This window comes from Scardinius erythrophthalmus (assembly GCF_964197995.2).
Source record: "Scardinius erythrophthalmus genome assembly, chromosome: 5".
NCBI lineage: Eukaryota > Metazoa > Chordata > Actinopteri > Cypriniformes > Leuciscidae > Scardinius > Scardinius erythrophthalmus.
In genome coordinates this window covers 51077522-51092056 of record NC_138225.1, presented here as the reverse complement: position 1 = coordinate 51092056, position 14535 = coordinate 51077522, and the positions used below count along the sequence as shown (strand labels likewise).

The window sequence follows — 14535 nt, the reverse complement described above, 5'->3', positions numbered from 1 at the left end:
CACTGTTTGTGTGCCGCTGACATGAATGATACGAGATATGCTACAGTATTACTGCTCTAGGCGTTAGCTTTCCTTCACAAGGGCGCATGACGCTGGGGATTTTCAAAAGGCAATAATCTTGATAAAATAAGAGGAACAAATTTCATAGACGTACATTGAAGGTGCAGAAAATGTAACATTCTAGTTTTTAAACTCATGTTTAGTCCCTTTCTCTGCAATTTAATGCCATGAATGTTTAATTGCTTCTTTTTCCTCCACCAAATGGCTGCAAAGAATTTGCTTTATGTTGTTTCTCTTTCTTTATTCCTCCTTTCCCCCTCTCTTTTTGTTTCCTGCTCATGTGTGTGTGTTACTTGTGCAGCGTGTTAGAATGAGGCTAATCTTTGATGACTACTGATCATTTACAGTAGGACAAAATGTGCCCCCTAACACACACACACACACACACACACACACACACACACACACACACACACACACACACACACACACACACGTTGGCTTTTCATGTTTTGTGGGCACATTAGACATGTTTTTTATACTATACAAACTGTATATTCTAGAGATGCACCGATTGCAATTAATTGAAACCATATACAAACAAAAATCTACTTTTCTTCAGTGCAAAATTTTATTTTCAACAAAAACAAGTTAAAATACAGTAATAAAATAAGAACAAATTAACAAATTTCAAACAACAGCACACATAGATGCAATATATGTAATTGCAATAAATGCAATATCTTTCTCAACTATTTAGGTTCCATTGTTCAACTGAATACTCGCTAAGATGGGCATTTTGACATAATTTTGTGTGTATTTCATGCGGAAAATCGGACGATTCCGGTCCCTGGCTGGTCAATCGGTGCATCTCTAGTATATTCTATCCCCTATTTGTAAACCCACCCATCACAGAAAACTTTCTGCATTTTTACATGTTCAAAAAAACATCACTTAGTATGATTTATAAGCTGATTCTCATGGGGACCGAAAATGTCCATTTTGTCCCCATAACATACAGAACACCTGAACCACACACACACACATAGAGAAAGCAGAATCAGGTTTTCACAAAAAGTCTCCATGAATAATAAATGATGTTGGATGAATTTCTCACTGGCTGTCTATCTCTCTGTCTGCCAGCGTTCAGACTCAGGCAACAGCTACAAAAGACATTTATACACCGTTAGTATAAAAAGCTGTTTATGTTGACAAAGAAATCAAAATGAGAGTTCACAAATCTAGAAAAGTATGGTATGTAGTGCAACAATAGTTACAAGAGACAAAATCACATTCAGTTAATCCATAGAGAAATTGCTTTTCAGTGTAAACCTTTCAAGACCGATCATGATTTCCAGTGTTGTTACTGAACTCAATGTCCTTCTGTAGAAGCCACAGGTCAGTGTGATCTGCACACTGAGACTCGCACTGGAATTGATGCGGTGAAACCGACACCATTGTTGCTGTTCGTATCACTGCATATCAAGTGTGAGGAGGATCCAGAGCTGAAATTCAGATCAGACCAAATTCAGACCAATCAGAGCAGAGCAGGCTCTCGGGAAGGCGGGGTTTAGAGACCGAATCCTTTATCGAACTGTTTCAGACACTGTGAGAAAAGAGGTGATGCGGCAATAGCCGCGTTTCCATTACCCTTCAAATTGCACAAATTGAAATTGCAAATTGAAAATACGCCCAATGGAAACACGTCAATTTCGCAAAAACTCACATTTATCGCAAAAAAGTTTTTACGCTCGCTCGCATGAGGTGGTTTTTCAGGCAATTCGAAAAATAAATATTTCGCAAAACTGCAATGGAAACAGTTTTTGCGCATTTACAGTCACCTGACGTAGATGACGCGGTGTGTTTGGACAGAATACGAGACAGAGTTCTTTATTAAATTCATATAAGACGAAAGAATTACAGGAATAATGGATTCTAAACCTCAAAGAAATGCCACAATCAAGAGCTCGAAGCAGATGAGGGAGAAACACCCAGAAACACCTCATATGTGCCGCTCTCAAGTATAATAAGGGTCGTTCCTTACCATTAATGCTTGGAAAACACACATACATCTCCTTCGATTAATAATAATGGCTAATGCAGTGGCTGGTATATAGTACATAAACCTACCAATGTCCGTTGCCATGGTTTTTGGAATGATTTTACTTATCGCGAGAGGAAAAAATAAAGTTTTAGTCGCATAAAATTGGTTAATGGAAACGCCGTCATTTCACAATAGTTTTTTGTCGACATTTAGAAAAAAACGCAAAAGTTTTGCGCAAAAATGTAATGGAAACGCGCCTAGTGTTTATTATGAGAAAATTTAAGGTTTTTTTTGTACATTTGGATGCATGTAAACCTATTGTAGGAGACCTCTGAAATCAAATTAACACCTTTAAAGTAGCATAATAGGGGCACTTTAAGGATGTGTGAATCCTGCCCCAGATTTCCCAAAGGCTACAATAACACTCAAAAGAATGATGAGAATATGTAATGAAATCCATACTGTGTAGGATAGACAATCCCTAAATCATTGAATTAGGGGGCTGTGCTTGTATTATATTTGTTGGTATACTGATTCCTGAACCTCTGATCTCTTGTTCTTTCTTTTAGATTACAGGAAACGTGTAATGTAAGCCAAGCCTCAGGAGGTTTCAGGGTGAAGTGTCAACCGGTGCACTCTCTCTATTCCTATGGGAATTACATGGATAACTCAGTGAAACCACCCCTTCACTGCTGTATTTGGCGTCTTTTGAAACTCACGGCTAATATTAGAATGTAAACTCATCTGTTGGTGTGATGTAAGCCTGGGGTTTGTGAGAAACGAGTGATCAGAGATGAGTCACTGCGTTGTGGTTTCATAAAGACAACAAGGAAGACTTGTGCGTTAAAAAGTCTCAAATAGACATCCGACCTTCGGTATGAACTTTGGTCCACTTTCTGTAGGTTTTTCCGGCCCGCTTAGACAGGACGAGTTTGATCAACATGTAAAGTGTCTATCCACATTTTCATGTGCAGTTTACCTGTAATAATTGAGACCACAATAATATGCACCGTAGGAAAAACACATTGAAATTTTTTTTACAGTGTTGATCTACAAATGAATGTACAGAAAACATTCAACAAAAAAATGAAATAACCATGTGATTTATTTAAAGAAAATTTTTATATTGGTCTAATCAAAAATCGCGGTTTAGAACTGTTTAGTTCAGTTTGTCTAAATAAAATCAAATAACACACCACGTAGAAAAAATGAAAAGAAACTAATTTTATTTCAATAACATTTTTGCTTGACGTGCAGAACACATACATTTACTGACTGTAGAAATTGTTGTGTTTTTATTTTTTATTTATTGTTTTTATTTGTTAGTGCATAACAGAAAATATGCATATTGTAAGAAGACATTACAATAAACATTAAGGTCTTTATTTACAGTAAGTAAACCAAACTAAACATTAGCTAACAAAATGTGTTTAGTTTTATCATAAGTGAAAATTGTTAGTAACTAATTAAGCTTCTGTTTATGGTGAAATTATGTTGTGAAATCTGAAATATTATATTGACCAGACTTACATTAAGTAACATTTTGGCTTATGAAAATATATTGATTAAAATCTTTTTACTTTGCATGAATGTTTTTGTCTTTGGGCAAATAAATATTTTTTAATTAATATTAAATCAAAATGTAAGCATACATATAATTTGAGAAAATCTAATAAATTTGACTAACAAATATTTTTTTTTAAGTAGTTGATCCAAAGTGTCATTATTTTTTTTCAGTGTAAATGTTGCGACTTAGAATTTCTGTCTGTGCAAAGTTAACAAGTACTTTCTATTCCACACACAGAACTTTGAAAACAAAGATAAATCAGAAGGAGCTTGCCGTATTGAGTATGCATTTGCCTTTTCTTTTTTACGTGCATTATGCATCAGACGTACAGTGAGCAGACTGTGGGTGGCTTCTGTAATGATGTTCAGAGTCTCTCTCGCTCTCTGTGGTGCATGCTGGGAATAGACTTGTGTCAGACAGTTGTGTGCAGAGTGTTTGGTATCACTCTTGACGCTGTGACGTATGCTTTTGTTTCCCCTCTCCAGTATGTGTGCTATTTATTACCCACAAGGGTTTTGTTATGTGCTTACTGTAGTCTGAACCCGGTACAGCATCAGTCGCCTGCAGAGAAAACACCACGTCTCTCACTGCCACTGGCGGTGTTCGCAGAAGAATCTTTTAAAACATAAGCTAGTCTTGTAGTTAAAAGCGGCTAACACATGTGCCCCATTCATTTAAAAGAGTCATGAATTGAGAAATAAAATTTTCATGTATTAGTCTGCATCAGGTCAGTAACTAGCTGGCATGTCTGTTCGTCATATCAAATTAATCAAAGTTTAAACGTGCTAATGGGAATATCCTTTATATATGGTTCTGTTGTGTTTGTTTTATGTTTGTTCTGAGAATAGAAATGAGTTTCTTTTCCTCACCGGAATTGACCGTTTGCAAAGACCCACCCCCTTTAGTTATTATTGCTATAGAGCTGGTAAGTCCCGCCCATCCGTAAAACCCCACTGGACCTCTAGATTGAAAAATCGTCAATGCAAGTGAATGTGAGAAAATAATTATTTTCTGGTCCCGTTTGAATTGTGCCGTGAATGTGAACATATGTTGTCTGCAAATTTTTTATATAATTTTTCATGTTACGAGTTTGACAGTATATTGTATGATTCTTTGGCTAGCAGTTGTGGAAAAGACATAACGAGAAAGACTACATGTCGCCTATGTGTCGTCACCCCATAACACATTTTCCCTCCACTTGTCAAATCACGGTGCTAATGCTGCGATAATCTATGGAGACAGATCGAGATGCCTGTGTGTTTTGTACCCAAATGTCACCATTCAAAACAAATGGGCAGTTCTTTCTTCAGATTCCCGTCTGATGTAAAAAGAGTTGTAGTCCACAAAGTGCTCTCACACAAAGTCTAACCGTATCAAACTTCTACCCGCTAAATTGTAGCATTCTTCACACGAAAAATTATATAAAAAATTCACAGACAACATATGTTCACATTCATGGCAAAATTCAAACGGGACCAGAAAATAATTATTTTCTACCATTCACTTGCATTGACGATTTTTCAACCTAGAGGTCCAGTGGGGTTTTACGGATGGGCGGGACTTACCAGCTCTATGTCTGACAAGCCACGCCGCTCTCACACCACACGTCATGTTCTCACGCAGTGAAAAATACATCGCGGACGCGGAGCAAAAGGACACTGACAACACGCTGACAGATTTTCGAATTTAGTCATTTTCTAAAGAAATTTAAACAATAAATACTGTTTTATGGCTCTTTAATGTGCCTGACAGATCGCTGGAGAACCTCAGTTAAAGCTGCTCGTGAACTGATCATCTCTTCCTTCTAGTTCATTTATAGCATCAAATAAACATGAATGAACATCAGAAGGAATGTTGTTTCAACTGTTGAAAGACGTCAGTACACTCCGCTTTTCAAGTTCAAATCCACCGTTGTTAATCTACTTATGGTGCGTTCTATTATTGTCAACGAACCGACTCGGACCTCGGATATGACGTCATTCCAAACTTCAAGCGTTCTGGTATGTTTTGCGCATCTGAGTCGGAGAAAAACTTGGACGCCACCCGGAAAGCTGTTGCTATGGTAGCACTGGCCGAGTACCAGGCGCTCCAAAATAAGTAGCACTATGTGCTTCACCTAGTAACTAGTTTACCTTCTGTTTGCAACGCTAGCCACGTTAGTAACACCCGTTTGAAACAAGGCTTCATTCAATATTGCACTCACAACAAGACCGATTCCCATACCCACAGGCAGTGATACGGACGCAGTAAGGTATTGCAGTAATACAACGAGTGATTAAAATTTAAACAACGTCATTTAAACAACCAAAGCGGTACAAAAACAATGAAAACAAGTCCCACAGGGCGCAGCCATCTTGGATTCCGTATCGGAATTCTTGCTTGGTGTCCTCACGGTTATCCAAACTTCCGAGCGACAAAATCCGAGGAAAGGGGGCGTGTTGGTGCGTGTTGCTAGGCAACGTCTGTCTTTCTAGTCGGAACTCCGACACGGATAAATAATAGAACGCAGCATAGAGCTGGTAAGTCCCGCCCATCCGTAAAACCCCACTGGACCTCTAGGTTGAAAAATCGGCAATGCAAGTGAATGTGAGAAAATAATTATTTTCTGGTCCCGTTTGAATTGTGCCATGAATGTGAACATATGTTGTCTGTGAATTTTTTATATAATTTTTCATGTTACGAGTTTGACAGTATATGGTATGATTCTTCAGCTAGCAGTTGTGGAAAAGACATAACGAGAAAGACTACATATCGCCTGTGTGACGTCACCCCATAAAGTTGACTTACCCGTGGTTTTCGCCAAACTCAACGATTTTGTCCTCTCCCTGAAAGAAGGAGGTGAAGTGCACCAAAGACACAGCCATGTTTAGCGGGATCCGTGAGCTAGTGTCCGTGTGCTAGTGGTGTTGACGTTTCAAACGCGTCGAAAGCAGCGAGGAGTTGTAGTCCACAAAGTGCTCTCACATAGCCTAAAGTCTAACCGTATCAAACTTCTACCCGCTAAATTGTAGCATTCTTTACACGAAAAATTATATTAAAAATTCACAGACAACATATGTTCACATTCATGGCACAATTCAAACGGGACCAGAAAAATAATTATTTTCTCCCATTCACTTGCATTGACGATTTTTCAACCTAGAGGTCCAGTGGGGTTAGCAGAAGGGGCGGTACTTACCAGCTCTATAACTCTCCTGACTGCTTTGTCGGACAGAAATGGCGGATTATGATTGGTCAGATCGCCTGTCAATCAAACTCCCAGCGAAGGGTGAATTCCTCAACAACTTGTAACATTCTAAAACAACATTTGGAGGCATTAAATACTACATTAAGGCAATACTAAGATAACATTATGTGCGTGTCTGCAGTCTACATTAGAGCGCCACCCTCAGGCTGAACAACGCAAGTACGTTAGACCTCTGCCTAAAGAGTTTCTGCATGTGTTCAGCGATTAGAATATAAAGCTTGCAAAATGTTTACCATAAACTAGCGCTAAGACCCAGAATCTGCCCTACCTACATTTAAGGTCAGGAGCCGATACTGTCTCTCATTATAAAAGATTCTGAACAACCGGAAATACTGGGAAGCACAACCAACATTTTGTGAATAACGGACAGGATTAAGATGAGTTGATGACTGAAGTTACAGTACATACACTGTAAGCTTTTTTATATATTTATACTCTTATCACATGCAGAGACAGCTCTAAGTAAAACTATTTGTAGGTTGATTCTGTTTAATTCTGTTTTATATTCTATGTTCATTTTCTCTTTACATTTGCTTGTTTGCACTAGTCAGTTCCTGTCTTCTCTCAGTCATTGTGGTGTTGCTGGCTCATTGTAATGTGATCTTGCTGACTGTTACCTCCCCTCAACCCCCACTTTCTCCCTTCTTTTCTCATTTCTGGTGAGATTGAAGGATGGCTTCTGTCTGATCTTGACACAAAGTCAGTTCAATTGGTGGCCATCTTGGCAGCACATCCGGACAACTGTTGTAATGCAGATACAGCTCCTGTCTACTTGAAAGGGAAAATAATTAAATCTCCAAATCTGTGTGCACCTTTAATGTTTGTAGGATTTTGGTTTCACTTTATTTTGATGGTCCCTTTAACACATTCTGTAGACAATGAGTAACGTTGCACCTGCATGTCTACTAACTCTCATTAGAGTATTACGTAGTAGAGTATTAGTAGACTGGTAGGGTTAGGGTTAGAATAAGTTGACATGTAGTTGCAAAGGTACTTATAGTCAGTATACAGTTTTTTTCCAATTGCTAACACACTAAAATGACATGCATAGCACAATTTTTTAAACTGACACACAGAGCAAAACCTCTTTCCAAGTCTCCAAAAGTCTAAACACATTTTCTGCTTTACACACATTTTGCAATTCAAAATGGCACTTTTTAAAAGCACTGAACACAGTTCTCTGCATAACACACAACAGTCTGACATAAAGTCACACGTTTGCCATTTCAAAACACTGCCATTCAAAATGACACTCCATGATCTGATTGGCCGATACATGTGTCACCTGACCAAACACCTCAATGCTTCATTGTTAACACTTCAATATTTTTCAGTGTACTGTTTTTTTGTGAGCATATTTTTGTTCAGTCCAATGTAAATATTTCTGCAGTGCATATGTTGCACTGACTTGTTTGGTGAAAAAACATTTTTTTCAACAGCATGTGTGTGTATCTGCAAATATGTCTGTGTATGTGAACAATCTGAAGAACTTTCTACAATTTGAACTATTTTAGTATAGATGAGTGCTTTTCATTATGCCAACAGTGTGTAGTTGGTTACACAAATATCTGACGTGAATTATGAAGTGTGCGCCATTTCGTGCAAAAGTCTGATTTTGATAATATATGTAGTTTTGGTTGCAGTGCTTCATTCTGCAGGATATATGAGGTATTTAGCAGTTTGGGTGTGTGTTTTTGTGAATTGTGTGAAGTATTTTGATAAAACCAGCCTAGTTTGCAAAACTGTGTGTTAGCAATTGGAAAAAACGGTAATACTCAACTAATACCCTAATGAGAATTAGTTGACATGTAGTTGCAGAGTTACTTATAGTCAACAGAATATTCAAAAGTGACCATCAAAATAAAGTGTTACTTGATTTTTACACACCAAAACCTGTCATAATTTGGAAATAAACGGCCATTTTCTACTCTTGTGATTTTAGCCCTCTGATTTGAGCACTCTGTTTTAAGGGGTGTGCTTCGTTTAAAGTGCCCCTATTATGCTTTTTCGGATATTATGTTTTTATTATATGCCTGAAACGAGTCGTCAGTAATTCCAGTCTTACTTCCTGCATGAACATACATAAGTTTGTAATACATTTGCATAATGCCAGCCTATGGTCTGTCTTCAATAGCTGCCAATGAACAACGTCTACTTTGACCCTCAAACACTGTAGTTGTAGCTGAGACTGGAAGAGTTTGGTTTGTGTTGTTCATGTTGAGAAGACGCTGTTTTCTGCTGCCAAAGGAAATCCACTTTGATTAACTTCCTAAGCTGGAATTGATACGGTAAAACTGATGCCATCGTTACTGTTCGTATCACTGTGTATCAAAAGCTGAGGAAGATCCGGAGCTGAAATTCAGATATGGTAATGAGCGTTTCCGACACGCAGAGGTGGACGAAGTACACAACTTCCTTACTTGAGTGAAAGTACATATACTACTGGTCAAATATTACTCCGTTACAAGTAAAAGTTGTAAAGACCTATTTTTACTTAAGTAAAAGTACAGAAGTACTCGTTTTTAAAAGTACTTAAGTATCAAAAGTAAAAAGTAAATGTCAATGCATTGTTTTATTATTGTTGCATTGTTGTGTGTAATACTTAAAGTACCGTATGCCTCTGAATCTATGACTGCCTACCCTCATATCAATATCACATTTATTTCTAGAACACAGTTCCAGTAGGATTGAATGTGAGATTGAATAAGTCACTCAATAACGTCCACAATGGTTTCGGACACCCAAATGGCTGTTCCCTCAAATACTGCCCTATTTAAAGTTTTTTGGCTTTTAGTATGAATATGTTAGCCGTACTGTTATCTATAAGCAAGTGTGCTCCAAAAAAGTGACAAAATTCGCATTTAGAAAACCAAACCCAACGTTGAAAATGAAAATCGGGTTGACGTCAGAAACCAACATCAGTCGGGTTCTGACGTCAACTCGACTTTTATTTTCAATCAATATCCAATGTCAATTTGACGTCGGGTTCTGATGTCAATCAGATGCAAGGTTCTGACATCAACCCGACTTTCATTTCCAACCAAAATGCAACCCCTGCAACCAAAATCATCCACTGACTGATGTTACTTTCTACTCAAGGACCTTGACAGAAATGTAGTGGAGTAAAAAGTACGATATTTGTCTTTCAAATGTAGTGAAGTTAAAGTAAAAAGTTTCCAGAAGAAATAATACTCAAGTAAAGTACAGATACTCAAAAAGTGTACTTAAGTACAGTACTCGAGTAAATGTACTTTGTTACTGTCCACCTCTGCCGACACGTGACCAATCACAACAGACTGGGTCATCTGACCAATCAGAACAGAGCAGACTCTCAGAAAGGAGGGGTTTAGAGAAACTGAATTAATTATTGAACTGTTTCAGACACCGTAAGTAAAAAGATGATACTGCAATGTATATTATGAGAAAATTATGCATGTGAACCTATTGTAGGAGACCTCAGAAACAAAATTAGGAGCCTTTAAGATAGTGTAATAGTGGCACTTTAAGACTTTAAAGTAAACAAAAGCAAATCCACTTTGATCAACTTCCAAAGGATGAGACTCGCGCTGGAATTGATACGGTAAAACTGATGCCATCGTAACTGGAACTGATTTGAAAACTTTTACTACCTTTTTACTATTAGAGCTGCCCAGTTAACTAATTTTGAAAAGTTATGAGTTTAAGATTATACTGTATTTCAATCTACTCCCATTGCAGTGCTGAGCATTGTAGCCGATCACAGTCGTGTCAGTTCAGCGCAACTCGACTTCTGCACTCTCACAAATGCTTTCATCATATCTAAGTTCAAACACAATATAAATAAGAGATTCATTGTGCAGTATAGACAGCCTCATTGATTATTATCCTGGAAGTTTTGTTAAAAGTAAACTTATTGAATCAACTTGATTTTTATGCTATTAAAGTCCCCCTGTAGTTAATAATTTTATCCTTTAAAAGTCATATTTGATCACCAAAATTACATATTTAAAAGTTTTTTCCTTGAAAAAAAAATTCTTCATGCCTTAAAATACCTTGAATGTGACTCTACACCCTTGCCTCATTTAGTATATGCAGTTCTATGAATATGCAAATGAGCCCCGCCTCCACTCACTCACTCACTCACTCAGCTCAGAGATCCACTCATTGACGATCACACGTTGATCTGATTGGTTACAAGGTAGTTTGTGACGTCAGAAACACCAGCGATTTCAAAGCGTGTTTTTGAGACTGTCTTTGGTTCACTGCAGTTTTAAGGAGAAAATACTCAGCAATGCTGTCGACTTATGAATTTACACATGCTTTGTCTTAAAGCATATTAAAAACACCACATATAAACAACATTAAAAGCTTGATTTTCACCACAGGGAGACTTTAAGAGGATCAGTGTGAAGTTTACTGTTTTGTCACTGGCTTACTGACGCATAAACGGCAATAAAAGATTTTGTGACAAAGAACATCTGACTATATGAGTCCTTAAATATCAATAATCACAGATCGCAGATTAGTCAGTAGATTTAAGACCGTTTGTGGCATTACTGTCTGTATTTGCAAAGCCTGTGACGGATTGTGACTGGTTTACCAAAGCATCCGTGATGAAATGAACCAAACAAACAAATAATGCTCTACTGAGACATTCACATAGTTGAAAATAAACAGCCTTTGGATGGTAATGTTATTTTTAGTCCAGTGATACTGTTTTATCTGTCCATATCACTTGATCACATCACTGAAGCGCCAGTGGACGGGCCAAAAAGGTGATGGTGAAGAAGTAGGTGTTGATTTATGTCTGTGCTGATGTTTCATCTCTATAAACCCGGAAGTAGAAAACGAGTGGTTTTTGGCAGCCTGGTCTCAATAAAAGCTGTGTTTAGACTAACAAGCTTAGTGTTATATGCTTCTTTCCTACAAATAAAGAATCTCACAACCGCACGCTTCTCAGTGCTTTACTTTGCGTGCTTGCGCATCTCAATGACGTCATATACACCGGATTCTCAATTCAACCATACCTGGTCTGACACACATATATCATATTGTAACAGTTCGTTTTGAGTTCTTAAACTTACAGTGCATTTGTACAGCACAATGACCTCTGATATGTCAAAAGATCAAGGAAAAAATGTATTTGTCTTTGTGGCTCATCATTGTGGTTCATCAACCTGTGGCATGAATCCTTCATATTTAGTCTTTTACAGCTTTTTGACTTTGTCATAAAGCTTGATCATTTTTTTAGCACTAGTGGAAATAAGTGTTGTAATGTTTGAAACGTTTGTGAGCTTTAACTGTAGGAAGTCTTCTGATCTTTAATTTATCAGATGAGAGAAAGATAAACAGATGAATCGGTTTACCCTGGCAACTTGCTTTAGGGGCACGTCTTGTGCCAAATACATATTCATTTATTTGAGTTTGTAGAAATAGGTTTTTCACATTTATTTATTTATTTATTTATATAGCGCTTTATACAATACAGATAGTTGCAAAACAGCTTCACATTACAGTAATAAACAGGAAAATAACAGTGTTATAAATTCAGCTGTGAAGCAGAATAAAAAAAGTGTCATTATTCAGCTCAGTTTAGTTCAGTTATGATTAAATTCAGTTCAATAATAATCATTTCAAATGTTCTCATTTGATAGTTTCAGTGCAATTAAATCAGTAATGTTAGTGAATATTACTTGTCAGTGAATATTACTTGTCACTTTTCCTATACGGCCTTTAATTTTGGTGACTTTTCGTGCAAACCCGACATAATGCAGAGCTTCAGAATTTAGTTTTGTTTAGTTTGTTTTCTGTCTTGTTGTTGCTGTAGAAATACCGGTATCAGGATGAAGAGACTCCGCCCCTGGAGCACAGCCCCGCCCACCTGGCTCACAGCAAGAGCGCCGAGATGCTTCACATGAGCGATAAGAACCTGGCGGCCATGGACTCCATGCACAGTTACGCCCCACACACACACATCTCACCAATAAAGGTACGGATATCACACAAACGCACGTATACATATGCACACACTCACATTTACGCACACAGACATACACACACATGTTTGGTTTCCATGTTTAATGGGGACATTCCATAGACATCCCATTTTATATCTACCCAATCCCATCACTGAAAACTTTTTACATTTTCAAAAAACACCACTTAGTATGATTTATAAGCTGTTTTCCATAAAATGTCCCCCCAAGATCTCGGAAATTGCCATCTTTGTGGGGACATTTTGTCCCCATAACATAGGGTTTACTCACACACACACACACACACACACACACACACACACACACACACACACACACACACACACACACACACACACGCGGGTTTCCATTTTTTTATAGGGACATTCCATAGACCTGCATACAAATATGTGTTTTATTGAAGTGTAACTTTCTAGACGTTTCTCCTATTGCTTTAGATGCAGCCAGTTGTTTAAAAACAATACGAATGTACCACTATTATTGAAGTATTATTTATACACTTTTAATTATTAATATTTTAAATTAGCGTTGATTTTATATTTCCAGTTTAAGTTTGATTTTTGTAATGTGCTTTTGTAGTTTAAAAAAAATATATTTCTATTTAATCTTTATTTTTATTTTAGGTTTAATTTTAGTCATTTTTTGTATGACTACAGCTTTGGTAACAAAAATAAAAAGGCGTTAATTAACAATAACGACACTGAAAATGAATGTGGATAACATAGCTCTGTAACTTGGTCTTGCGCAACTACATCATATTTCAGTCATATTTGGTATTTGTACACTTGAGTACAGTTGCAGCAAAAGCCAGAGGCTTGTATGCTCTCCATTTGATTTCTAGAAACAATTGTGACGTTAAGAGATCTCATCAAAATACATATTCACTTTAGGTTATCTGCAGTTCTCCTCTATGCAGTGTGTGTGTGTTTTCTCTGTTCTCGTTGTCTTTGAGAAAATGTTCATGTTATCCAATTTTTATCCACATAATTGATTCGTTTGTGTGTGTGTTTCCATGCTCTCATGCCCTGGTCTACTGCACTATATTTCTCAGTGCCTCGTCTCTACTATTTATACTCTCCTCTCTCTCTGTGTGTCTTACTGTCTCTCCGTCTGACCTCTATGTTCATTCCCTGCATGGTTTCCCCACTTCCCTTGGCTTCAGTAGGTGTGTGTGTGTGTGTGTGTGTGTGTGTGTGTGTGTGTGTGTGTGTCAGTTCTGCACACCTCTGCTGTGTGTAGGCTGATCAGACCCGTCTAAACACTCCTAGCTGAATCTATATTTATGTGGTACATGCTGTTCACTTTGTATGACACACACACACACACACACGCACAAACACACACGCACACACACGCACGCATGCATGCACTCACAGTCTCACACACACACTCACACATACTCACATGCACGCATGCACACACACACACACACACACACACACACACACACATACACACACACACACACACACATTTCGCATACTTTCTCTACACAGACTCACATACACAGATTAATTTGTTAATTTTTTTCAGTATTTATACAATATGCACAAGTTATGTTCTGTATGCATGGAAGACCCAGATGACCCAGACTGTACATTTGTTTTTTTATCATTTATAATACTGCACAATAGGCAATAAGGAGTATGCTAGTATTGTCAGTCTTATGTGTGACATACTTTTAAATACAGAGACAGAGAAA

General features: G+C 37.6%; 1 protein-coding gene across 1 annotated transcript in view; it reads left to right on the top strand.

Moving 5' to 3' along the window:
- The window catches only part of dlg4a (discs, large homolog 4a), a gene marked incomplete at its 5' end in the record, with an annotated part of 201387 nt that overhangs the window by 79690 nt on the left and 107162 nt on the right, over nucleotides 1-14535 (top strand). The window contains one exon of the mRNA XM_081365833.1: nucleotides 12665-12826. Within this exon, the coding sequence (XP_081221959.1) occupies nucleotides 12665-12826 (162 nt within the window). The remainder of the gene's footprint in view (nucleotides 1-12664; nucleotides 12827-14535) is intronic.